We start from the raw sequence: 27,940 nt of genomic DNA on the forward strand, positions 1-27,940 counted from the left end.
TCCCGTTGCGGAGCACAGGCTCCGGACACGCAGGCTCAGCGGCCATGGCTCACTGGCCTAGCCGCTCCGCGGCATGTGGGATCTTCCCGGACCGGGGCACAAACCCGCGTCCCCTGCATCGGCAGGCGGACTCTCAACCACTGCGCCACTAGGGAAGCCCCAGCTTGTCTTTTTTTAGGTGTTTTAGTTGTTAATTTTGACACCTCTGATGAAAATAAGTTTCTGCCACTTCTCATTCTAATTATTACCGCCAGCTTTCATTTTTATATACTGAGGAAGTCAATATATTCTTGGCAATACTTGGCAGAGTGAGAAGCAACGTGGAAAGCTGTTTTCTTCCACACAAAGGTGCAACAGTAGCAGTGGAGCCAGAAACAGGAAGCAGGTAAAAACTTCAATCTCAACATGAGCACAAAAACATACTGAAACAAACTATAAACAAGCAGAATACTTTATTTAAAGTACATTCTCTTTTGGGGGAAAAAAATGTTTCCTTAAAGCACATGTAGAAGTGTTCCTCATTCATGTCTTGAAAAAAATTCAGTTTTACAAGTAGCAAAACTAAAAGGCTAATTCTTTTTACACATTTTTCTCTTAGAAAAAAAGTCCAATGCCTCTATAAAACTGACTTTAATCATTATCAAGCCTAACTTTGCCTCTGTTGGTAACATAACTACAAACATGAATTTTTAAAAATTAAGGGATTTTAAATCATGAGTTCATTTCTAGCTTACCAATTAGGCACTGTTAGCTGACAAAAAGTCTGACGTAGGACAGCTGCAATCTATTTAAATGCAGATCTAGCCAGCAGCTGTGAGCACTATTACAAGATAGCCTTTGTGACCTTTCATTAAGAGGCCTCATGTTCCGAACACAGGTATGCTTTCGTTTAAATAAACACTAAGATTTAGTTCTGAAATCTGAGGACACAATCCACAAAATAAAATCACAGTCGTTTTTTCTTTTGTTACAATGATCCAGTATATTAATTCCTCCATATTAAACTACCTTTCCAGACAGGTAGCAATTATATTTGCAAAAACACAGAAAAAAATTGCTCAGAACATTTAAAACTCATATTTGAAAAGCAGTTCACAATATTACATCTAAGGTGCACAGAAGACCCCAGTGATCACTAGGAAATCTACCACAGTCCAGTTTTTCCAACCCAAGGAGGTCCAAACTTCGGGGAATAATGTGGCCGCCTTCTGCTGCTGCTCTAAAAAATATTCGATCAAAACGAAGCTTACAAGTAGCAGCTATTCCAAGATTAGAGTTCATCTGTGTATCCCATGTATACTGGCAATGCTTAGGTTTGCCCAAAAACTCCCAGACATCCAAAATGTTGTTGGGTAAACCACCACATTTGGAAACCTAAAAAGAAAAAGAAAGAAAACTCTTTTCAGTCTTTTTTCCCTTATATTAAAAAGGTCTTTACCGTTACCACATCTAAGTGCAACTTTTCAAATCAGAATGCCACAGATTATTTATTAATGCACAAATGCAAAACTAGATACAACTAGATATATTATAAAATTATTTTACTGCATGATAATAAGTAGGTAATATAAAAATATCAAGAGAGACAGAGAAGTCTGAAATCTGCCCCTTCTCTCTTCTGCCACAAGTAGCTTCCTAACTTTGGGAGTCAGATAAAACTCAGAAGACTGAAAATCCATGGTCTCAGTTATTGCTATTAGTAGTTTTAAAAAAATGAACATTAAGTGTAAAGAAGGCAAAACTGTTACTCTAATCTATAAATTGAGTATACCATTTATATGATCCAATAATGTCAAATGCCTTCAGTTTTATTTGAAATTTACTAACAACATTAACTTTTCCTCCCATTCACACTCTAGGATTAAAATATTTCTTTTAGCGTGGTAAAGTATACATAAAATTTACGACCTTATCATTACAGCTCAGTGGCATTAAGTACATTCACATGATTGTGCAAGCATCACCACCATCCAGCTCCAGAACCTTTTCAATGTCCTAAACTGAAACTCTACCCATTAAACACGAACTCCCCATTCCACCCTCCCCCCAGCCCCTGGCAACCACCATTCTCCTTCCGGTCTGTATGAATTTGACTACTTTAGGAAACTCATATAAGAGGAATCATGAACATCTGTCCTTTTGTTACTGGCTTATTTCACTTAGCATAATGTCTTCAGGGTTCATTCACGTTATAGCATGTGTCAATATTGCCTTCCTTTTTAAGGCTGAATAATATTCTATTTCATGTATCAATATATGCATTTTGTTTATTCATCTGTCAATGGACACTTACACTTAGGTTGCTTCCATATTTTAGCTACTGTGAATAATGCTACCAACACAAGTGTACAACTATCTCTTTGAGGCTCTGCTTTTGCTTGCTTGTATCCACCCAGAAGTGGACTTGCTGGATCATATGGAAAGTCTGTTTAATTTTTGGAGGAATCCTTACACCATGTTCCACAGCAGCTGCACCATTTTACATTCCCAGAAGCGGTGCACAAGGGTTCCAATTTCTCCAAAACCTTGCCAACACTTGTTATTTTCTGTTGTTTTTTTATAATAGTCATACTAATAGATGTGAAGTGGTATCTCATCATGGTTTTGATGTGCATTTCTCTCACGGCTAATGATGTTAAACATCTTTTCATGAACTTACTGGCCATTTGTATATCTTCTTTCGAGAAATGTCTAAATCTTTTGCCCATTTTTTTCCTTTTTAAATTGTATTCAGGGCTTCCCTGGTGGTGCAGTGGTTAAGAGTCTGCCTGCCGATGCAGGGGACACGGGTTCGTGCCCCGGTCCGGGAAGATCCCACATGCCGCGGAGCGGCTAGGCCCATGAGCCACGGCCGCTGAGCCTGCGCGTCCGGAGCCTGTGCTCCGCAACGGGAGAGGCCACAACAGTGAGAGGCCCGTGTACCGCAAAAAAAAAAAAAAGAAAAGAAATAACTTTAAATTGTATTCATTTATTTTTGGCTGTGTCGGGTCTTAGTTGTGGCACATGGGATCTTTCATTGCGGCGTGCTGGCTTCTCTCTAGTTGTGGTGCATGGGCTCCAGAGCACGTGGGCTCCAAAGCTGTGGCATGTGGGCACTGTAGTTGTGGCGTACGGGCTCTCTAGCTGTGGTGTGTGGGCTCCACAGCACATGGGCTCAGTAGTTGCGGCGTGTGGGCTTAGTTGCCCTGCTGCATGTGGGATCTTAGTTCCCCAGCCAGGGATGGAACCTGTGTCCCCTGCATTGGAAGGCAGATTCTTAACCACTTGACCACCAGGGAAGTCCCCTGCCCAGTTTTTAATGAGGTTATTTTTTTCTGTGTGTTTTTTTTTTTAATTGTAGGAGGTCTTTGTATATTCTGAATATTCTGAGTATCTCATCAGATATATGATTTGCGAATATTTTCTACCATTCCACGGGCTGCCCTTTCACTCCATGGATAATACCCTTTGATGCACAACAGTTTTTAATTTTGATTAAGTCTACCTTATCTATTTTTTCTTTTGTTGTCTGTGCTTTTGGTGTCATATCCAAGAAATCACTGCCAAATCCAATGTCATGAAGGTAAAAAAGGTTGAAAACAGAAAATCCAGAAGGAAAAGAGTTAGGGACAACTATGTTGGTCAAATCTTTCTGTTCTTCTTACCTTACAACTAAATAAATGAACTTTTCTAAATTCTTCTAATCATTATTTTCTCTAAACCCCTTTTGTTAATCAATATATATTGTTTTGTGTTGTCTGTTTCATATACCATATATATGTTTTCACCCAATAATGTAACAGCTCCTTCTGCCTCTGCTTCCCCTGTGCTAGGCAAGTAGCACAGGCTAAATAATCATTTGCTGAATTGCACCTGCACTTATACATTATGAACACATCAAAGTCCTAGTTTTAATAGCTTTAGTCAAAAGAAACCTAAATTAGTTTCCACAGCAATAATCTGCCCATAAACACTGAAATGACTTCATCACTCACTTCTTGATCCCTTAAATTTGTATCTCCTGCAAATATAACTGTAGCTGACTCTGGAGCCTCTTGCATTTTCTTTAAAACCATTTTCAACTGATTCATTCGTTCCTTAGCATGCCCTCTGGTGCTCTCCAAATGAGAAGTCATAAGGCAAAGTTCATTTCCTGACACACTCACCTGCAACAAGATAAATAATTAGAGTTGTTAAAATGATCCACTAACAATTAACACTGAACTTTTTTAACACAATCAGTAATTATTCAACTGATTGGTATATATCAATATTTACTAGACTGAAACTATATAACCAGCACCGTGCTTATCCTTAAAGGTCAAAGAATACTGAGCAAGTACCCACTAATACTTCAAAACCTCCCTCGAATGTCAACTCCACTGGGAGCCCTTCCCCAGCATCCCAGGCATCAGTGGCTCCCTCTCCTATCCTCCTACAGCACGCTGTGTAGACTGTTTATAAAGTCCCCTAGATCGAACTGCAGCACAATTATCTCTCTCCTACAAAGCCCTGAGTCATTTGAAAGCAAAGATGGCTCTTTTATTTATTACTATGTTACCGAGAGCCTGGCACATAGGTAACTCAAAATAATGTCAGTTAAATGAATGAATGAGAATCACTTACCATTTGCAATTAAGATACCGACAATGTAAGATCTCTCATTATTTAAACTAATTGCCTGCAGAGTCCAGTTCAAATTCCTTCACATTGGGCATCCATGATCTCCTATAACCTGGATCCAACCTGCTTTACCAACCTGTCGTCACACTACCCCCTCTGTGCCCTCTACATCCAACTGAATAGAAGGCTCGTTTATAGCTACACATGCCCTCTTTCATATATACATACCCTGCTATGTACAATTTGCAAATGTTTGCTCATGGTGGTTCTGCCACCTGCACTGTTCTTTTTTTTTTTTTGCGGTACGCGGGCCTCTCACTGTTGTGGCCTCTCCCATTGCGGAGTACAGGCTCCAGACGCGCAGGCTCAGCGGCCATGGCTCACAGGCCTAGCTGCTCCGAGGCATGTGGGATCTTCCCGGACTGGGGCATGAGCCCGTGTCCCCTGCATCGGCAGGCAGACTCTCAACCACTGCGCCACCAGGGAAGCCCTGCACTGTTCTTAATGTCTACATTTTACATATTTTTCAGGGCCCAATTCAAACACAACTTCCATCATGAAACTTTCACTGAACAATGCAGCTGAAAATCATCTTTCCTTTCTCTAAACTTCCATGGCACATCACTATACCTCTCCCATGGCATTTATGCCTTTCGTTTCTTTTAGGTACTATACATACAGTCTCTCCCCTGCTAATCTATGAGCTCTATGAGACCAAGATCTATTTAACTCATTTTTGTAAGACTCACAGAGTACAACACAGTACCAAGTACAGTGCATTTAATAAAAATTAAAAAATTGAAAAAAAAACTACTTTAGGAAGCAACTGTGGAATGTTAGCAAACTCTTATACATTAAGAAAACATCTAATGAATCAAGGATTTTATTTTTACAATTTGTCTATATTTGAAATGTATGTAAAAATTTAATTTATAAAGTTCTTTAAGACAATTTAAAAGAGCCTATAAGTGAGGAGTAAATATTTTTCTAAAGACAATGGTTTCTTAAAAAGGACCCCATCATGGAACTATGAAAAAAAGTTCATTCTTTTTTTTAAAAAACCAGTCAATTTAAAAAAATTACTTACATGCACACACAAAAGGTTTCTCATCATTTTTGTATTTGGAAAAGGAATAATCTCTTGGCTTTTAAATTTCAATCTCGATTTCTTCAACATTATAGCTGTGAAATATCCTTCTTCATGACCTTCAAATGCGTGCGGAAAAGAATTTAGGCTGAGAGATCAGGGGTATCTGCAGTTTATCCCAAGCTCCCCTACTGAAAATTTTGTAACAAGCAGGTATAGATATTTAAATGGATATAAATCTTAAAAGTAAACTATTATTTCAAAATAGTTGAAGATGGTCAACCAAGTCCCTCTGTAACTGTAAGTATGGAAGAAATATAAAAGTGTAACTGGAAGTATGGAAGAAATACAAAAATAAAAATGCATTTACATAAGTGTCCAAAACAGTTAACAGTGCCAATACCAAACATAAAAATTTGAAAAATTTCTGAAAGGCAGAGTAGATGAGACTTAAACTGAGGCAACTTGACATGCAGTTACTTTTCACTCGGGAAGCACCAGAAAAATCACAGTAAGTGAATAAAAAATTTAGAAAGGTATAAACTTGCAAGAAGAAACAGAAAATGGAGAGGCAATGAATGAAAGCTTCCAAGTTTTTCAGAGAACAAAGTAGGTGGAGCAGTGGTCACTGGTTTATCAGAACAGAGGGGAACCAGGAAAAGAGGAACAGGAAGAGAAAGGAGAAGAATGGGAAAGGGAGGGGCAGGGAGGAGGGCAGCAGACTAGAAGGATGGCAGGTGGAGAGTCCAGCAGGTGGAAAGGAGGAGGAGAGGGAGAGAAAGGAGAAGGAGGGAGAGGGAGGGAGGAAAGAAGAGAGAGACAGAAAAAAGAATTTTCCAGAACTGAAGGTCACAAAACTCCAGATTGAAAGGTCCTACCAAGTGTTTGGCATAATAAATGAAAAAAAGACCCCCAAAACACTGGAGTTAAAAAGAAGAGCCTTGGGCTTCCCTGGTGGCGCAGTGGTTGGGAGTCCGCCTGCCAAGGCAGGGGGCGCGGGTTCGTGCCCCGGTCCGGGAAGATCCCACATGCCGTGGAGTGGCTGGGCCCGTGAGCCGTGGCTGTTGAGCCTGCGCGTCCGGAGCCTGTGCTCCACGACGGGAGAGGCCGCAACAGTGAGAGGCCCACATACTGCAAACAAACAAAAAAAAAAAAAAAAAAAAAAGAAGAGCCTCAAAGCTTCCAGAGCGGGAAGGGGGGGAAGAAAGATCAAGAATTAGAATGGCATCAGACTTCTAATCATCAATAATGGAAACTAGGAAGCACTGAAATCATGCCTTCAAAATTCTGTGGGAAAACGACTTTCTACCTAGAAATCTTTGTCCAGCCAAACTATCAAGGAACTATGAGAATAAAACATTGGCATTTCCAAATAGGCTGGGATTCAAAAACTTCACTCCCCATGTGCTACTTCTTAGAAAGTGACCAGAGAATGTGCTCCAATAAAATGAGGAAGTAAATCAAGGAAGAAAGCATGGGATTCAGAAAAACAAGATAACCAAAACAGAAGACAGGCAAAAGGAATCCCCAAGAGAATGCAGAAAAGTTGTCTCGCAAAGAGAGAGAGAGAGAGAGAGAAAGGCAGATAGAGAGAACCCTCTCTTCAGCAATTTTGGATTAAAAAGTAAATCAAAATTAAAATCATACACTAGGTAAAAGTGAAAGTCAAAGAAAACATGAGATTTAGCCAAAAGTCACGAAATGAAGCCAAAGTGGTATATTAAAATGCACTTAGTAAAAACAAAATAGATGAAAAATCAAAAACTAAAATATTCAGGGCAAAAAGGTAGAAAAAGAACAAAATAAATAAAAAGAAATTAATAAAGACTTTTTGAAAAAGCATAACCACAGTGCAATCACCACACTTAAACATTTTCTAACAATCTGATTTCACCAAAAAGCTACTTAGTGCCTCAAATTTCGGCAATTTATATTTTCCTGAAAAATCATCCATTTCAACCATTTTTCCACATATGTAATATTCTCCTATGATTCTTTTAGTATCCTGTGTCTGACTTCTTTTCTCAAACTTACTTTATTTGTGCTTTTTCCTGTCTATGTTCCAATTGTCTAACTTTGGTTTCTCTCTCTCCTTGTTTTTCAAAGAAAAAGACAAGTTAAATAACAGGAAAACTGTTACCTGTAATAATCTCATAACTACTTGCTTTCTTCTTTAGGTAGGCAGAATATGGGGGAATAACTTCCTGTAGAAATACCACATCTGGGCTGTACCTAATTAAACACATCAATTTATGAAAAATATGAGGTATAGCATTTCATTTGCAGCTACCTAGATTAGGAAAATGCCACAGCATAAAAGAAACACAAAATTATAGTCCTCTAGGACACCTAATATTCAATATTTATGCTGACCTTTGATAACTATAAAATAAGACCTGTGCTATTTAACAAATAATACTGTAAAGATAAAATTAAAAAAAAACATATACATGACAACCCTTCAAAGTTAGAAGAACAGGAATCATTGACACTAGAAACCAATAATATTAAGAGCCTACAATGGTCCTCACTCTTTTTTTTTTTTTTTTTTTTTTGTGGTGCGCGGGCCTCTCACTGTTGTGGCCTCTCCCGTTGCGGAGCACAGGATCCGGACATGCAGGCTCAGCGGCCATGGCTCACGGGCCCAGCCGCTCGCGGTATGTGGGATCTTCCCGGTCCGGGGCACGAATCCGTGTCCCCGGCATCGGCAGGCGGACTCTCAACCACTGCGCCACCAGGGAAGCCCCGGTCCTCACTCTTAACAGATGCTTTAAGTGTTATTTTCTTCAATCCTCTTGAAACAGTTATTATCCATGATGAAGAAAACTGAGCTCTGGAGAACTGAAGTGGTTTACAAATGGTTCCACAAGGTCACAGAGCTAGTGTGTGGCAGATACGGATCCTTTTGGTAATTTTCTTTTCATAGTGATAATTATACACACAGTTTAGTAAATAAAATAGTACTAGAAGGCTACGAACAAAAATTAGCGTTCCCTCTGTATCCCAAGCCACAATCCTGCTCCCAGAGGCAGTCATTCCCAATTCCTTCAGATGTTTCCTCTGACAGCCGGACTCTGAAGTCAGGACCGATTCCAAAGCCCATAACCTTGAACTGTTACCCTCCTTGTAGGCAGGTAAGACACGTTATCACATTACCATGACACAGATGTAATAATACTTACAAAGTTAAATAGGAACACACCCCTCGAGCCCTCTCTGGCAGATTGTTTAGGTCCAATCCATCAATATTCCAGGTAATGAAAGAGAACATGCTGCCATCTTCTTGCTGAACATTTTCAGATGTGCTGGTTTTAGAACTAGTGGAATCACTTGTTTCTTCCTTGGTTAGGTCAACACTGGCAAGATAAGAATGAAACACAACTTTGCAAATAATCTATAAACTGATTAATTTAAAAATTATTTTGTGACTCTCTGTAGCCCTCATTCTACAGGTAAATAAACTTTAAGAGTCCTAAAAGTATCTGCCTATAGAAGAGCAAGAGTCTGATGAGTGAGGAAAAATAGATTCTTACTGTGTTATCCAAATGTCTGCTCACTTAGAACCAACTCAATATCCCTCAATGACATAGGTCACTAAAATGATTTGATAAATTATGACCCCAAATCAGACTGAGTAATGTAAGATTTCCACATTTATCTGGATTCACTTTAAATCACATTCGAAATAAGATCTCATTGTGCCAGATAAATAATGGCTACAATTCTTTGTTGTTCCCCTCACTGAGAGGTGAAGTCCAACTAATACCCTTCCCCTTGAATCTGGACTTTAGTGACTTGCTTGACCAATAGAATATAGTGAGAAGGATTATTCTGGGATTTCTGAGGCTTGGCCATAAGAAGCCTTGTAGCTTTCACTCAAGCCTTTTGGAACACTCTTCCCAACAAGAACCCTGAGCTGCTACATGAGAAATCTGACTACTCTGAGACTATCATGCTGGAGAGACCATGTGTATGGGCTCCAGCCCACAGGTCTGCCTGACCCCACCTTTCCCACCAAGGCCCAGACATTTGAGTGGAGGGACAAACATTATTAAAAGGCGACGGCTAAGCATTTATAAAATATACATAAATTTAAGAACTAGGGTTTTGTATTTATAATTTTAATAAATGTAATGCCAATTTTTAACTTCTTTAAAAAATTTTTATTTTTTAATTAAAAAAACTTTTTTGCCCACGCCACGCAGCTTTTGGGATCTTAGTTCCCCAACCAGGAAGTGAACCCGGGCCACAGCAGTGAAAGCGCCAAGTCCTAATCACTGGACTGCCAGGGAACTCCTGAAAAATTTTTTTTATTGAGGTATAATTAACAGATAATGTTATACTAGTTTCAAGTACACAATATAATGATTAAATATTTGTATACACTGCAAAATGATCACCATAAGTCTAGTTAACTTTTAAACTTTTTTTGAAATAATTTTAGACTCTTAGAAAACAGTAAAAAGAATTCTACTCAACACTCATCCAGATAAATGTTAACGTTTTACTTTACATTTACTTGCTTTACTCTTTTTATTCTGAAACATTTGCATAAATACTTTTGAATGCATTTCCTAAAAATAAGGACATACATACATACCCTAGTACAATTATCAAAAATCAGAAAATTATCATTGATACAATGTTATTATATAATTTAAAGATCTATTCAAACTTTGCCAATTGTGCCAGTAATGTCCTAATCCAGGATCACATGTTGCATTGAGATGGCATGAATTTCTTTCAAGCTCCTTTGATCCAGAATAGTTCTTCCGTCTTTGTCTCTCCTGACCTTGATGTTTTTGAAGAATACAGGCCATTTATTTTGTAGAATGTCCTTCAGGTTGGGTTTGTCTGATGTTTTCTGAGGATGTGCATTTTTTGGCAGGAATCACACAGAAGTGATAGGGTGTCCTCCTCAGTGCATCAGGTCAGGAGGCCTGATCCAACAGTACTGGATTTGTCTCCAGTACTGGTCACGTTAACTTTGATCCCTTGGTTTCTCCACTGCACAGTTATGATTTCCCCCCATGTAATAAGTATTTTGCGGGTAGGTACTTTGAGACTATGTAAACGTCTTGTTTCTCATCAACTTTTACCTATTAGTTTTTGTTTTTGTTTTTTTTTTTTTGGCTGCATTGGGTCTTCATTGCTGCGTGCGGGCTTTCTCTAGTTGCGGCGAGCAGGGGCTACTCTTTGTTGTGGCGCGTGGGCTTCTCATTGCAATGGCTTCTCTTGTTGTGGAGCACGGGCTCTAGGCGTGCGGGCTTCAGTAGTTGCAGCACATGGGCTCAGTAGTTGCAGCAAGCAAGCTCAGTAGTTGTGGTGCAGGGGATTAGGTGCTCGGTGGGATGTGGGATCTTCCCGGACCAGGGATCAAACCCGTGTCCCCTGCATTGGCACGCAGATTCTTAACCACTGCGCCACCAGGCAAGTCCCTTAGTTTTAGTGTCCGTTGATGATTCCTGTCTGAGATAATTACTACCAAGATAGTTCCCAAATGGTAATTTTTTTTCTAACTCTCACATGCCTTCAACATTTGGTAGTTGGAATTCTACTGTGAGGGAAAGTGTTCCCTTCACTCCTGGACAAATGTATTTATATCAGTGTGGATTCTTATTCTATGCTATAGATAAAGCCTCACTCTCACTGGCATTTGATCTGAGTTCCAAGAGACAACAGACCACAGCCTCATCCATCACTTTGCTTGTTTTCTGCCAATTCATGATTCTGGGCTAGGGGACTCCTAATGGTCCTCTACCCCACCATTACTCAGCTCCACCCACTCTTTTTTTGAGGGACGATTTCAGGGACTCCACCTCCTTTGTTCCAATTTCTTTACTGACTACAATTTAGGATACAACTAACAGACACCAACACAGGCTAGTCTGAGTAAAACAAAAGGATTCACAAGGAAACAATCGTGTCCCAGAGCCAAGTACAGGAACACAGCTATGCCTATGGAAGTTCGATCAAGGCTCTCTCTCAATCCTACTCAGCGTCCCTTGGTTTCACTCTCTCTCTGCAGACTAGCATTCTCAGCTTCCCCATGCACAAAAGAGTATGGGTATGGGTCCCCCACAGGTACTGAGTTAACATGTACAGTCCCAGCTTGACAGGAAGATTCACTAAACACTCTTGGTCCTAATCCCAGGAGAGAGGATCTGACTGGCCAGCACGGGCTAGGTGAACACCTACTAATCTAACTGGCTCTAGCTAATACAACATGGGAGCCAGAGATATGTCACTATGAATGGGTAGACAATTCCCCAACAACAGGCCAGGCAGACGGAGAAAGGAGCCTAATGAAATGATCTTATCACATTTAAAAGACAGTGCAGCTGAAAAGATCACAGGGAGAAAAGAGTATCTACTATGAACAGTTAACTGTAGAGGCTGCCCATACAGCTGGGAGAACTTTATATATTCGATTCATACTTATTGAGAGCTTATTACATGCCAAATATTGTATGAGACTTTGGGAAATCAACAATGTATGACACAGATACTGTCTTCACCAAATGTGTAGTCTAGTGGGAGATATAAAATACTAAATAGAGATTATAATATGAATTAAGTTGTCATGCATGATGCTATATAGAATTACTTAAGAGGAGAACCTTACCCAGACTTGGGAAATCAGGGAAAGCTTCTTGAAGACAAGTCATGTCTGTAAGGCCAGCTGGCCCGGGGAAGAGGAAGCATCAGCCGGTTCCAGGAAGAAGAAGCATTGAGGCAGAGGGTTCTCACATATTCTGAGAATCAACAGAGACTCTCCCCCGACTTCCTGCCCCAAGGACGGGGGTTGGGGGAGGGGTGGGAGACTCAAACCCCTGAAAGTAAGCTAGTCAATACCTAGCCCAGCCGTAGCTTCACCAAATAAGGAATCACCCTGCATAGCAAACCACCCCTCCCTTACACCCCAGTAAAAATCTCCCACGCCTAGGACTGGGCGCGACTTCTCTGGCCCCTTTCTCTCGGACCAGTGAACCTCGCCCGGGAGCGCTCCCTAATAAAGCTCACTTGAAGCTTTCCTCTGTTTCGCGGTGCCGTTTCTTAAGATCCGACCTTACAATGTCTAAGCTGGACTTTTAAGATAAATGTTACTTAGCAAGGAAGGAGGAAGAAAAGGGTTCTAGGCAGAGATGATAAATATCTTTACAAAAGTTGAAAGGCAAGAAAAAATGGCCCACTGGAGAAAGGGAAAGTTTGGTATGCCTGAAAGTTTTGTAAGGTAGGAAAGAGAGTGTGAAAGGAAACGAATCCAGAAATATGGTCAAACCGTGGAGGGACCTGTAAGGCACCTGGACTTTAAGAGCAGAAGTGCATGAATTGGGGAGGGAGCACTGGAATAATAGGGGCGGATGTGCAGTTTATAAAAACTATTATCCTGGCCGGGCGGCAAAGAATAAATAACAACAATATAAGAAGCAAGAAGACTTCCAAGTTACCATTCCTCAGTAGAGGATTTTGCCTCATTCATTTGTTTTGAAACTCTTGCTTACATATTTCCTAAACTTGGAGTCAAAAAATTACATTTCAGATATTCCCCCACTCCCCACCCCCCGACTCCAAAGTACCTTCGAAGTGACAGCCTGGACTTCGGGAGAGAAGCGTCAGCTCCGCTGCTGGGATGCGTCTCCACCCTACGCACCAACAAAAACCCTCAGCCTCCGGCTATTCAGAGGCGAGACTTGCCTCTACTCAAACCCGGCCGTCCAACTCGACTGCAGGTCCCAGGACGCCCAACGCAACCCAGTATAAACTGCCCCCGCCCAGAGTCGTCCCCGCCCCTTCATCACTCACCAGGACTTGGGCTCAGAGGCGGTCTCAAGGTGGCTTTTTAAAGCGCTCTCCTCCACTGCCGGTTCGAAGTACGAGTCCAGCGCTCTCTGCAAAACAAAGACACAGGGATGGGACGTGTGCGCTGCACGGACCAAAGTAAAGAGCGGGAAAGAGAGAAGCAGCGAAAGCGTACTTCCATCTCCCAGTCGTTCTCGGCCAGGTAGCACTGAGCCACGGCGGCGTCGCAACTCGCGACCGAGGCAAACTCCACACACAGAAGTCTCCGCTTCTTCACCTCGGGCTCTCCCTCCTCCCGCTCACCCTCCGGTGCACCGTCCGGACCGCTCTTCTGCTCCATGGTATCCCCGCCAGCTCACCTCCCTCTAACCCGGGCCGAGCGGGGAGACGCCTGGGCCTCTGCGCAGGCGCCCAGCGACCCGGTGCTCGCGCATCAACCTCCTCGTGCGGAAACGCGCTCCGCTTTCGGCGGACGACAGCGCGCCTGCGCAGCAAGAAAGCGGGCCCGGGCTGGCGAGGGCTAAACAGCGCGTGCGCGCGAGGTCACAATGAGGCGCGGAACGTCAGTGCGCGAGCCGCGGTTGCACCGTGGCCGCAGGTGCACGCGAGTGCGGACTTGGAGCGCGTCGCGGGCCCAGAAGGCTGCAAACCCTTCGCCCTTTCTGTCCTTGTTATTTTGCGAATTTCCGGGCTTCCCTGCTCTTCCAAGAATCATTCTTGAGTGGGGCCTGGGAGCCGGCGAACGGTCCACGATGAGCTGTAAGGCGAAGAGTCTGCTGGAGGCGATAAAGTTCTCAGGAAAGGCTCTCGGTTTTGACAGAAGTTTGGAAAAGGTATTAGAGGCGAAGGCGCGGTTTCTAATGAAGGGAAAGAACGCACCATGCTTGGTTCGTGGTGAGCGCTGAATAAATTGTCTCTGGCTAGATTCTGTTGGACTGCGTCCCTAAATTCACCTTAGTAATAATAATTACTACTTTAATGGAGCACAGTTATGTGCTAGGTGTGCCTACATTGATCTGTCAGTCTTTAAAGCGAAAACGTAAGTGGTTTAGCCAGCAAAATGGCTTAGCCAGCAAAAATAGCAGAGGAATTGCACTTTGGGACATGCAAACTGTGGCCAACTATAGGCAAGTCCTCAACTGTTCTTTTATAGCGAGGAGAAGAGAATGTTGAGAGGAGCTGTTTTGAACAAGTTCGCTGGAGGAGAGGAGAGCTGGGGCTGTGGTCGTCTCATTGGTTGAGTTGCGGAGGTTTCTCAGCAGCTGGGTTGTTGCTGGACGAGGAGAAAATCTTCCTTTTTCCTTCTGGGGTTTATAAAGTAAGCTGGGAGGAGTGGTAAGTGGGGGAAAGTTCCCCCTTCAGGGCTTCCCAACTCCATTTTGAATGAGGTATTTTATAATAATAATTTTATAATTGTAACATTATATAATTGTTATTACAATATTATAAACATTTTTAAAAGAAGTGAAACTAATTTTAGTAAAATATTTTAAGTAACTCATTATATCCAAAACATTTAACATGTAATCAGTAGAAAAGAGTACTTTTTGTACTTAATCTTTGAAATCCCGTGTGAATTTTACACTTACAGCACATCTCAATTCATACTAGCCATGTTTCAAGTGCTCAATACTGACAGGTGACGAGTGGCTACCATATTAACTGCACAGGTCAGTATCATAGTAGGTGCTCTGTATTTGTTAATTTTATCAAAAATGGATTTTGTAGTTGTCTACTTTTCGTGTGGGAAGAGTTGCTCAGGCTAAAGTACAGGTTTATGCTTAGTGATGTATTAATCCAGTCGTGAACATGGTTTCTTTTACCATAAATTTTAAGGTAACGTGATCTAGACCAGTGGTTCTCATTTGAGGGTGGTTTTGCTCCCCATGGGACATTTGACAGTGTCTGGAGACATTTTTGATCATCACAACTGGAGTGTGGTGGGAGGGGTGGGACTGGCATCTAGTGGCTATTGGCCAGGGATGCTGCTGAACATCCCACACTGCACAGGTTCCCTCCCCCATCCCCACGACAGAGAATCACCCACTCCAAACGTCAACAGTGCTGAGGTTTTGAACACTTGACTTAAACCATCCTCTTATCATTCATTTTGTCCTAGGTCAAAACTAGATAAATTGCAACTTTGTTGTTCTCTATAATATATAAACCATGTCTTTGCACTGAAGTTTCAGTTGGTTGTTCAAATCTTGCGATTTCTACATGTGTTGGCATGGAACAGAATGTGGTCTTTCTCTAAATCTCTGGTTAATAATTCTTTTTTGTTTTTGTTTTTTATTTTGTGGTAGGCGGGCCTCTCACCGTTGTGGCCTCTCCCGTTGCGGAGCACAGGCTCCGGACGCGCAGGCTCAGCGGCCATGGCTCACGGGCCCAGCCGCTCCGCGGCATGTTGGGATCTTCCCGTACAGGGGCATGAGCCCGTGTCCCCTGCATCGGCAGGCGGACTCCCAACCACTGCACCACCAGGGAAGCCCAATAATTCTTTCTTAATTAATTAATTTTTTGACTGCACTGGGTCTCTAGTTGCGGCGAGCAGGGGCTACTCTTCGTTTTGCGGTGCACGGGTTTCTCATGGCAGTGGCTTCTCTTGTTGCGGAGCACGGGCTCTAGGCGCGCGGGCTTCAGTAGTTGTGGCACGCAGGCTCAGTAGTTGTGCCTCGCGGGCTCTAGAGCACAGACTCAGTAGTTGTGGCGCACGGACTTAGTTGCTCCGCGGCATGTGGGATCTTCCCGGACCAGGGCTCGAACCCGTGTCCCCTGCTTTGGCAGGCAGATTCTTAACCACTGTGCCACCAAGGAAGTCCCAACAATTCTTTAAAGTCTCTTAATATAACTAGTATGGTTTCTGCGCCTCACTGGACCTTGACTGACAAAATTATTTTATGTCAAAGAATTGTCCATTTGGTGATTTAAATATGACACCAGAGATTTTTCAAGGCAAGAAATGCTCACTTTTAAGTGCAAGATTTTAAAATGCAAGAATATTGTTAAAACTAAATTGGAGTAAAGATGTATATGGTCTCTCAGACACACTTGTCCTCTATACCTCATTGCTTTTGCAAAGGTGAGAAGGAATAATGTTTCTGGGTGTAAGAAGCAAGTGAGATGTACAGTGCTATTGTGTCAAGTCTGCTCCATCACCCACTCCCACAAAATCAATGAATCAAGTAGAATAACACTTGAAAATTTGGCTGATAATATTCCAGTGGGGATTTTGTTTTTTGGACAGATGTTTTGACCTGGCATATAGAATCTGATAAATGATGGTGACTTTCTGTTCCTCTAAAAATGATCTGTTGAAAAAGGCAAATTGCAAAATTAGTCATGGTACAGATGTCAAGTCAGTGCATGAGATCATACATTAGAACTTCTTTATTTAAGCCAGTTCTCTTTTTAAAACCTCTGTTTTATCAGTGTTTATAAATACCCACAAAACCTATCTTTTATAAAACACTGATTCAGAAAAACTAACATGCAAAATAAATGTCCTACATGTGGTCTGTCACTCCCATCACTCCAGCCAACTGCCAGCACCAAGCACCATACATGTGAATTATGCCATCTAAGTCAACCAGCTCCTAGCAATCTGCCAGCTGCCTGTAGAAACAAGAGTGAGTCCAGGCAAGCCCGACAGAAGAACTGGCTGGCTGAGCCCAGCCTAAATTGCCAACTGACAGAATCAAAATCTAATAAATGACTTTGTTTTAAGCCCAAAAAAGAAAGTGTCCTGTTCTTGCTATAAGATCACTTTTAAATCAGTCAACAAACTAAGTACTCTAGGTTATAAAGAAATGCCAGTCACGATGCCTCGCACTCTAGGAGTTTATCGTCTCAGAGAAGAGAAAAGTGGGTTCCAAGGAACAGTCCCATCAGATGTGCCCTGAGAAAAAAGAGTTCTATGAATAAATTTCAGAAAACATTGATGTTGTATACCCCCTTTTAAAGTTGTAGTAAAATACACATAACATAAAGTTCACCATCTTAACCATATTAAAGTATTCAATTCAATAGTAATTATTGCATTCACATGGTTGTAACATCACCACCATCCATCTCCAGAACTTTCCTATGATAACTTTTATCATAGGGCTTACTATTCATTATTGAAAATATCTGTTGATTTTTCTGTCTTCCCTCTCCTCACTGAGAGCTCTTTGGGAGCAAGTCCATAGCAGAGTTCCATCTTGCAAAACTGGAACTCTACCCATTAAACAATAACTTCTCATTCCCTTTTTTCCCCAGCCCTGGCAACCCTCATCTACAGTCTGTCTCTCTGAATTTGGATACACTATGTATCTCCTCTGAGTGGAGCCATTATATCCCTTTTATATCTTAAAACTTTTGACTAGTTCTGTGATAAACATGTTTAACCTTATTATGTTTAAGTTACTTGCCAGTGGAACTCTTTCCCCCACAATAACACATGTGGAAGGACATATCTCAGGTGAGATCTGGAATCTCAGGTGAGATCTGGAAAACCATGTGGAATCCAACACACAAAGAAATAAGGGAGGGCAGTTCCGAAGCAAGGTAAAATTGTGTAGAGTCATCCTTGTGGAAATGAGAGGTAAAGATGTGTAGGTGAATGAGATGTCTCAAGAGGAAGAACACAGACTAGAGAGAAGCATTAAGGATTTAGGACTGAACCTTGAGGACATACAGGGTTGAGAAAGATAAGCAGCCTTTGAAGACTATAGAAATGATTAGGAAGGTAAGAATTGACCTTATACTTACTAGAAAAACTTTGAGGCTTTGGATCTACCACAAAATGACAGTAATATTATTTAAAATTTATCAACACGATATGCCAATAGATATTTCTGGAATACTGTTCCTCAGTGAACAGATTATTTAAACTTCTTTGTTGCTGTTTGACTTGTGGCTTTATCATAACTGGCTCACCATATTTACATTCCTGCAGGGCATAATTCCTTCCTGGGAATGACTCTATATTCAGGTACTACATTCCAAACTAGATCAGCTGCAAAAATTCTACCCAAGTTTGTGCTTTCCCTCTTGAGAGGAGATCTGGAGCAGTGGATAGCCCCAATCCTCAGTCTGTAGGTGGTGAGGAAGTTCCTCCTCTATTAGCCCCTCTTTTCCAGGTTCAAGGCAGCAGAGAAGCTGTATTTGAGAGAAATCTTGCCAATGTGATTGATGTGACAGAGGCCTTCATAGCATCCACCTTTATAGGCATTCTAGAATAATTTGATAAAATCTGCCATTTGCCAACCCGATGAGGCAGGTACTATTATTATCCCCATTTTACACATGAGAAAATAGAAGCTTAACTTTTCTAAGGCCTCACAACTAGTAAGGGGGATCTAAACCCAAGTTGTCCGCTCCCTGCCTGTGTGTTAACATTGTATTATAGTACCTAACCTTAGAGAAACTGTCCTGTATCCTGAGTGAAACTGGCACCAACTGTAGCCTTTGGTGGGCTTGTGAGTCTGAATGATTAGTTGACCCTCTGACTCCTGGTGGGCATTGCAGAATAAGAGCCAGCAAAGGGGATGTGGAGTGGCTAATGGAGGAGGAAAAGAATCCGGAGGTGTGAACGTGGGAGTTCAGGAAAGGCCAGAAAACAGTTTAGATGTTGCAGAATGCTGAGAGGTCAAGTAAGGGACAGGCTGAAAAGCATCCACTGAATTTAGTAATTAAGTCATCCTTGATCTTGGCGACAGAAACAATTCCAACTGGGCAGTTTTAAGCAAATCCCTGCACCTTAAAATTGCTTAAAATAAAAATTTTAAGCAAATTTTAAAAATTTAAGCAAATGTGAAACTATTCAAACCAACTTTCAGTTTGATGGTTGTGTCTGAGTCACAACTTTGATAAGGATGAGAATTAAAATGTTTTAATCACCTATGATATGCCAGGCCCCATTCTAACTTAATTTGAATTTTATCTTAATCTTTATAAAACTCTAGGAGGGTAGTGCTATCATCTCCACTTTACAGCTAAGGAAAGTCAGTTAAGGATCTTGCCTAAGGGGCTTCCCTGGTGGTGCAGTGGTTAAGAATCTGTCTGCTAATGCTGGGGACGTGGTCCAGGAAGATCCCACATGCCACGGAGCGACTAAGCCCGTGCGCCACAACTGCTGAGCCTGCGCTCTAGAGCCTGCGAGCCTCAACTACTGAGCCCACACGTCTACAGCCCGTGCTCTGCAACAAGAGAAGCCACTGCTATGAGAAGCCCGCGCACCTCAACGTTAGAGTAGCTCACGCTCCCTGCAACTAGAGAAAGCCCGCACAGCAACAAAGACCCAATGCAGCCAAAAAAAATATAAAAAAAAAAAAAAAAGGATCTTGCCTAAGTCTGGCTCCAGAGCTAGTACTCTTAACTATTGGTCTAGTCACCTGTGTAATTAAGCTACTAAAACATACATTTATTATAAAACTGAAATGTTGGGCTGATACAACAGCATGGCTGAACCACAATTCTTGAATAGCTTATGCCCTTTTATGGCCCCTTAACATAATTTCCAACTATTTTTCTTGCCGTTGCCACCCCATCACACTGCCACCTTCTATCTTACTCTTTACCTCTTTTCCTGCTTATATGCAGGTGCATTTTTACATCATCCTCAGACACACTTCCTCTGGTATCTGTACTGTGTCACATGTGAAATCAGCTGTGTCCATCATCAGGGCAAATTGCTTTGAAAACAGCCTCCTTTACAAATACACAAAATTCTCATCCACCAGTATTACCTGTTCTCTGTGCTTTTGTGCATACATATGGTCTTTCGCATTCCATCTCCTTGGTTGACTCACGTTTGTACATACGTGCAGGTTTTCTCATGCCATGTGCCACACTCCTTGAGGCCCGTTACAGACACCCTTACAGAGCCAGAGACATATGTTTCTTTATCCATTAGCAGAGGGCGTGTGTGCTGCTCAGCAATCAGCAGCAGTCCCAATCAGGCGGTGACTCTTAAAAGACCAGAAAGATTGGAAACCTCAAGGCCTAGGAATAATTCTGGGTTCTGGGCAGAGCTTCCTATTAGGGACTGTCTCCTTCATTGCTGTTGACTATTAGGGATCCCTTCTCAATGTCTTTACTGAAAAGCTAAGTGAGGAAGGGAGAAACTGTGTTCGTCACCTGAAGCATCTCTCTCTGTGATGGAATTTGAGCCTGCAGGTCAGGGGTGGCAGTGGGGGATGCTGTGGTAGCATGAGTCATATAAACTCATGTGAATGCCTGAGGTGCAGGGAAGAGACAGTACACTGCAGGCCATACAGAAAAGGGGCGGATGTTTATATGAGCGCATGTCCATTTAAGACCATTTTTATGCTAAACTGAGAAGTCTGTTGTGTCAGACTGGGCTGAGCCATAAAAGTTCTTGCCTATCTATTGCAGTCATCCAACCTGCAGGATTATTGGGGCCATGGCAGCTATATTTCTGATCCCATGGCATCATAAAAGGCTACACGCCCATCTTCCTCCCGATGCATGAGGTCCTAGTTGTCTGCAGCAGTCCAGGTGAGATGTGAGGGGAGGCAGTTTTGCATTAGTGGTTAAGCCAGAGACACCTGGGTCCAATGGAGATAACACTACTTCAAAGATTTGTGAGGATCGAGACAGGGTCTCAATGCCTGTAAGACAATGCATGTACATTTCTAAGCATGGTCTGTAACACAAAGTTAGCCATAGTTAGTAACCAAATAAACATGTGTGCTCTCTACAGCCTATATCTTGACTGAGATCTATTTTTTTTTTTTTAAATAGTGTCCTCCCCCCAACCCCATTTTTTTTTTTGTGGTACGCGGGCCTCTCACTGTTGTGGCCTCTCCTGTTTCGGAGTACAGGCTCCGGACGCGCAGGCCCAGTGGCCACGGCTCATGGGCCCAGCTGCTACGCGGCATGTGGGATCTTCCCGGACCGGGGCACGAACCCGTGTCCCCTGCATCGGCAGGTGGATTTTCAACCACTGCACCACCAGGGAAGCCCCCCCAGCCCCATTCTTCATCAGACAGGTAGCTCTCCATTTGTTTTTTCCACCGCAAGACTGTTTCTTAGTTCTGGGAGGTTGGGTAGGACATCCCTTCATTGGGATGGACATCCCAATGTTGGACATCCCTTCTTCCATTGGTTTACTTATTTTTACTGAGGGAGACAAGAATTGGCAACGCAGGGAATTCCCTGGCGGTCCAGTGGTTAGGACTCCACACTTTCACTGCTGAGGGCCCTGGGTTCGGTCCCTGGTCAGGGATCTAGGATCCCACAAGCCATGCAGCCCAGCCAAAAAAACCAAAAAGAATTGGCAACACATAAAAGCATTTCTCTGCCATATCTGGCTGACCAGTACAAAAATATCTCTATTCCAACGTACCTTTTCAACCAGTTTTGTATCTTAGTATGTCCTTTGTCAAGTTGTGGAAAAAGATAAATATTAAAAGCAGTATTTTGGCGGACTTCCCTGGTGGTCCAGTGGTTAAGAATCCGCCTTCCAACGCAGGGGACATGGGTTTGATCCCTGGTCAAGGAACTAAGATCGCACATGCTGTGGGGCAACTAAGCCCATGTGCTGCAACTACTGAGCCCGCACGCTGCAACGAAGATCCTGCATGCTGCAATTAAGATCTGATGCAGCCAAAAAAAACAAAAAATCAGTAGTCTGCAGTAGAAAATCCAATTGACATTTGTTTTACCTTTTGTCATCCCAGCCAAAGTTAGATAATAAAATGGAACTTTAAGAACTGACCTCTACTAAACACACCATACCTTAAAATTACACTAAACTACCTTTGGTGACTATGATGCTTTCCTATTCGATTCTATTTCTTGAACTGCCTGGCTTTTTCCTGTCTTCACCTGCCTAACCCCTGCCCGTCCTTCAATCCACAAATAATTCCCCAGGATGCTTTTCCTAATGTCTCTTACCTGAAAACATACTTTGATAAGTAAGATCCTTACTTCCAGCAACCTGTATTTATCCTATCTGCAGTAATTCGCTCTACTGCAGTGTGCATGTGTGTCTATTCCTTTAGACTGGGAACCCCTTAAAAGCAGGGATTTGATGTCGTTCATCTTTAGACTGCAGTGCTTGACAGACTCAGGTAAATGCCCCCAATAAGGTGAGTTTACACCTTGGGCTTGCTTGGTGTGTATTATTAGTTTATGAGGACATCTTGTGGCTAGGTCATTTATTGTATAAATAGACTTGATCCCGTTCTAACGTTTACTTTTCCATTGATTTACCCATTAAGCAAAACATATTATTTAGGATGGTTCATATTTTATAGTTCTGTTTCTGTTTTACATCAGGGCCTTCTAGGGGATGAACAACAACAAACAACTAAAGTCATAGTTTGTGAAATGCTGAAATGTCTGCCTGGTGGGAGCATAAAGGCCGCTGAATACCTAGAGATTCTATACTTAGCAACTAGGGAGACTTGGAGGTGGACAGACCTAGATCTGAATCTCAGTTCTGTCACATCCTGGGTGACCTTGAGAGTAAACCACTCTGAATTTAAGTTACACAAACTGGAAATAATCCCTTCCTTGTTATATAGTATATGGAAAGACTTTGGCACAGTGCCTGACATGAAAGTGCTCAGTAAATGGTAGTTATCTAGAATTAAACCATTTAATGCTTGAGACATCCTTTCCTGTATCTAAAAACAGACACATCAAATATTCATCCATATTCTGCCTGAACACTTCTAGTGACGGTGAGAATTACGTTGCTGGATGCAGCACATTCCATTCACAGTTTAGTTCCAGCTTCTAAATATTATCTATGATGTTTTTTCCTAGTAATTTAGATAGGATATAAGAAACATATTTCTATTATTTTTCTTTAAGTTTCCTTTCTAAAGATGTTTGATATAACATTTTAAATTCATTGTTCCACACTTTATCTTTCATATAATTTTTTCATTATGATACCATAAATGGGGCAGGACCTTAAAAGCAGCAATTTACCTTTGCTGGATTCTATCAAACTTTTTTCATATTAAAATAAGTTTATGGTATAAGCTTATTAATTCTAGTAATGCATTAAATTACTCAATTTCTTCCAATAAATGGTTTTAAACCATTCATTATGAAGTCAATCTAAAAAACTACTTTGTGCAAAAACTAGAGAACATCCAAATTAAAACTATAATGGGTTAACAGATCACAAGGACCAGCTGGCTTTGTTGGTGCAAAATTTCTAAGGAGACATTAAGAGATGCCAGGTTGTTGTACACAGGCTGAAAAGCTCAGAGGGAATGTTTGATTTCTGCAGAGGAGTGGAGATTAAGAAAAACTACTCCTGTTTTTCCCTAAGTATTCCTTTTTATTTCAAAACAGTTTACATCAGAGTTAATTTCTATCAGAGAGAGATTGGTAACTTGATTTTCAATTTCTGAATCAACATTTTGGGGGTGACTTGGTTTAATCCAATGATAGTTCTTGTTAGGCTGTTTGGGCTTTTCTAATACCACCAAATATTCAAAATTCTTTTTTTTTTTACACTTAGGTGACTGTTGTTTCTGCTGTCCCTGGGAAAGTGATTTGTGAAGTGAAAGTAGAAGAGCAGCATACCAATAAAATGGGCACCCTCCATGGTGGCATGACAGCCACTTTAGTGGACGTCGTATCAACATATGCTCTGCTGTGCACAGAAAGGGGAGCACCCGGAGTCAGTGTCGACATGAACATAACGTATGTATCCAAACTGTACCCCAAATAACTTTTTCCAACGTGGTAACTCATTTCAAACAACCGAGACGAAACACATTCATAACATAAATAAAGCATGAGGTGCCCTTAGCTGGTCATCCTTAAATGCAGCTATAGATTTGCCTTAAAATATTCCATGGTTTTAGAATCTAGAACTAGAGGAATTAATTTCCAAGTACAATATATATCAGTAATAATAAGTAATCAGTAATATAACCAGTAATAAATGGGGAATGATCTAAACACTCAAAAAGGCAAACATTCAGCTTCTAATATGCATACTGGTGGGGAAAAAAATCATCACAAACTCACGGTTTGTAACTGTTTTTCATACAATCCTTAAAAGTGTCACTTGTACAAATGTCTCATGAAGGTTGTACTGAGTACCTATAGAGAAAAGCTAGAATAAAAATAAAAGTTGAGGAAACCTTCACGTATACATCGCCATTGCCTTGTAACAAGGTGAACACAAATGTCCAGTTTTGCAATACTTCATGTTTTTCTGCAACTGCACAGACATGCTCTCATGATAAGGAAGCAGAACCCCAGATGTCAGGTTTGTCACTCACTGTTGTGAAAATGCCTGCAGGGGTCAAACACTTCCAGATGCAAAAAATTAAATTCCCACATTAACTAGTACTGTCGCCAGTGTCCCGTTCACTAAAGAGTGCAGGGCCCGGGGATTTAGTTTCAAGACAATTGATTTTTCCACCTAAGCAAGAGAAGAAAGATTTTTGTTGGAAGGGGAGGCAGGGGTTAGGGTGGCAAAGCCAATGTGATATATCACAAGGGCAATGGAAATAATGTATCAGATTTTTAAACAATCTAAATCTTTTCTTAGGCTAACTTAACTTTCAGTCTCTCTCTACTATGGAAATAAATTGAGAGTGCAGTAAGCAAATCACAGGACAAGATGCAAATGGTGTTCTGAAATTAAGACGTACAAAAAGAAGGATCTGCTTGGGCACTGGTGAGCCTATTCAGCAGTCCTTACCTTATTCCACATGATAAGGGTAAGACCACTTGATGACTCTGCTTTGCCTCAAGACCCTCTACGACCCTTTGCCTTAAGATCTCTGTACAAGCAGAGAGATCTTCCAACCTAGCACTGCATTTCCTGATCTTCTAAGATACTGCTGCTACAATCCTAAAGGATTTTTAATAAGCTAAACATAATTTTGGCCTTTCAAAGTATGTGTTGCCAAAGTATTGGCCACCATCAAGAGCTGCCTGAGATTCAAAAGGGCCTCATATTAATTCCTTATAGTTCTTATTAAGTCATTTTAGAGTTGAATAAGTTCTGCATATTGATATGACAAGATATTAACACCAAGTGTTACTTCACCTAGGAAGTTAAGCCAATTAAGTGAAAGCTCAAGGAAACCTCTAGCCACAAATATTAAGAGGGAAACTAAAAAAAAAAAAAAAATAGGGCGGTGCGGGGAGGCAGGGGCAGTTGAAAACCCCTTCCTATATTTTTGGGAAAAGAAATTTGTGTGCATAAGGAATCAGTAAGATATAACTTGGTCAGGACCAGCCATTCAAATTAGAAAGGATATTATTCTTAAACTATTTAGGAGTAAATAAGTAACATAAGGCTGTTATGAGATGCACACAACTTTCTCTTTTAAAACCTATTTGCTGTTAACTAAATTTAAATGTTTCTTTTCAAGGTACATGTCACCTGCTAAAATGGGAGAAGATATAGTGATTACAGCACATGTTCTGAAGCAAGGAAAAACACTTGCATTTGTTTCTGTGGATCTGATGAACAAGGCCACGGGAAAATTAATAGCACAAGGCAGACACACAAAACACCTGGGAAACTGAGAACAGCAGGGTGACCTAAAGAAACTCAACAATGAATGTCCAGAGTAAATCTGACTTGAACAAATATAATTTTCAAAATAAATTAGCACAAAGAAATATCTTCTTTGGGGAAAATGCCATAGAGATCAAGTGGAATATAGGATAGAGTTGTCTATATTCTAAGCCTCTTTAGTTTTAGTTTATAATCATACATGATACTTGGATGAAAACATTCGTAGCTCAAAAGTGTTTTGAAAACAGGTAAAGCAAAGCTAGCAGGACCATTTTGAGATAAGATTACCTTGAAACTAAAATTCAAGATAAAGGAGAAATACAAATTAACGATTAATCCTTAACAAATTGTAGGTCCTTCTCAGCTCTAAAATGTTGCATTTTTTAACCCAATTTCAAGATTATGGAACTTCAAAATAGATGAACCATAGGCCACATTGGAAAATAAAGTAGACTGAGTAGTCCTCAACAAAGTTTCAGGCTAAGCACATTAGTGATAAATAGTCCAGTGGGTGCACTGCTTTTCTGAGAATTTATTACAGGATTGGCATATTTTATAGTGGTGGGGGCAGCATACTATTAGCCCCTTTCCTCGTACCTAGGATAAAACCATGCAGATCTTGAATCTCCCAATCTGCAGTACTAAGGAAAGACCAAGTTCACAAATTGTTTAGTCCATTTCTCGAAGTCTTCCTGACTATGGCATTCATAATAGTTGGTTTCTGCCATCAGGGGGTCTTAGCTAACATTTCATGACTGAAGATCATAAAGTTCCAAAGCAACTTTGGAAACTGGAAACACAGTCAACAGTTAAAGGTTTATTGTCCTTTGGTTGTCTTAGAATACATGCTGATCTGTCTGCTGAAAGGACAGAAGCAGACTTGATAGCAGTGAGCACACAAGAAACCCAGATCTAGTATTTCCCACTAAATGTAACTTGGGCTCCTTGGAGAAATACCTGATTTCTGAGCTGGGGGCTGAGATAGGGAAATTACAAGATGAACATATCTTGTGCTTTGAAAGTAAGGAAGTGCTCAAGAAAATGATGAGAGGCATGAAAATTATACAGCATTGAAAAGGGAGTCCATACTGTTTAGGTAATAATATTGAATAAACAGCAGACAGGAGAGCTCTTCCTTTTAACAGAATGCTGGTAAATGTGGAGGGGTAGATATAAAATAATAACTATAAAATGGGGAAATAGGACATCACGTTGACCAATTAAAATGAAAATCAACAGTGTACACGGACAGTGTGTTTCTAGGGGGCATAAGGTACTTACATTGGGCTTTGGCCAGGATACATAATCCAAATCTAACCATGAAGGAACATCACTCCAATGTAAAATAAGGACACTCTGTGTTTTAAAAAATTGGCCTGTACTCTTCAAACTGTCAAGGTCATTAAACAAGCTGAGGAACTGTTCAAGATTAAAGGAGACTAGAAACATGACAACTGAATGCAATGATCCTGTACTAACTATAGGGAAATAAAAAAAAAACCACATAATCAAAGATAGGAGGACAATCAACAAAAGTGAAATATGGATGGTAAATTAAACTATATCATTGTTACATTTGAGTTTGATAATTTTACTGTGGTACTTGTACTTGGGATATATGGAGTACTTGGGATATATGGAGTACCGAGGGGGAAGGGATCAAACTCCCAAACGATTCAGAAAGTATATATGAATATATGGAGAAAGACAAAACGTCAAAATGTCAAGAGTTATTTTGTGGGTGAAGTTTATACAGGAGCTTTCTGTATTACTTATAACTTTCCCAATTAAAATTATTCTAAAATAAAAACTTTAACTCTACAGAGCCAGACAGCCAGGTTTTAAATCCTCCCCTACTCACAATGAGTGTGGACAAGTTCCTAAACCTCTGCATCTAGATCCCCTCAAGGTTGTTAGGTTAAGATAAGAGCTTA

The 27,940-nt window shown here is 41.1% G+C and overlaps 2 protein-coding genes across 3 annotated transcripts; one reads left to right on the forward strand and one right to left on the reverse strand.

Annotated features, from left to right (window-relative positions):
• Positions 1–445: 445 nt before the first annotated feature.
• On the reverse strand, positions 446–13,943 carry TDP2 (tyrosyl-DNA phosphodiesterase 2). 2 transcript variants are annotated; one of them, XM_029242224.1, is made up of 8 exons: positions 13,668–13,943; positions 13,496–13,581; positions 13,270–13,335; positions 8,872–9,045; positions 7,830–7,921; positions 5,690–5,808; positions 3,975–4,145; positions 446–1,374 (listed from the first exon to the last, which is right to left on the reverse strand). In XM_029242224.1, exons 1-8 carry the CDS (start codon positions 13,830–13,832, stop codon positions 1,093–1,095), a joined length of 1,155 nt encoding a protein of 384 aa, XP_029098057.1. In that variant the 5' UTR covers positions 13,833–13,943; the 3' UTR covers positions 446–1,092. The 2 variants fall into 2 exon arrangements, with proteins under 2 accessions (XP_029098057.1, XP_029098058.1); XM_029242225.1 differs by lacking the exon at positions 13,270–13,335 and having other exon boundaries at positions 1,059–1,374.
• Positions 13,878–27,519, forward strand: ACOT13 (acyl-CoA thioesterase 13). Its single transcript, XM_029242228.1, has 3 exons — positions 13,878–14,325; positions 23,982–24,166; positions 25,858–27,519. The coding sequence occupies exons 1-3, from the start codon at positions 14,041–14,043 to the stop codon at positions 26,012–26,014; spliced, it is 627 nt and encodes a 208-aa protein (XP_029098061.1). The 5' UTR covers positions 13,878–14,040; the 3' UTR covers positions 26,015–27,519.
• Positions 27,520–27,940: the final 421 nt, after the last annotated feature.

Source organism: Monodon monoceros, unplaced genomic scaffold (genome assembly GCF_005190385.1).
Source record: "Monodon monoceros isolate NGI ecotype Baffin Bay Population unplaced genomic scaffold, NGI_Narwhal_1 Super_Scaffold_3, whole genome shotgun sequence".
Classification (NCBI taxonomy): Eukaryota; Metazoa; Chordata; class Mammalia; order Artiodactyla; family Monodontidae; genus Monodon; species Monodon monoceros.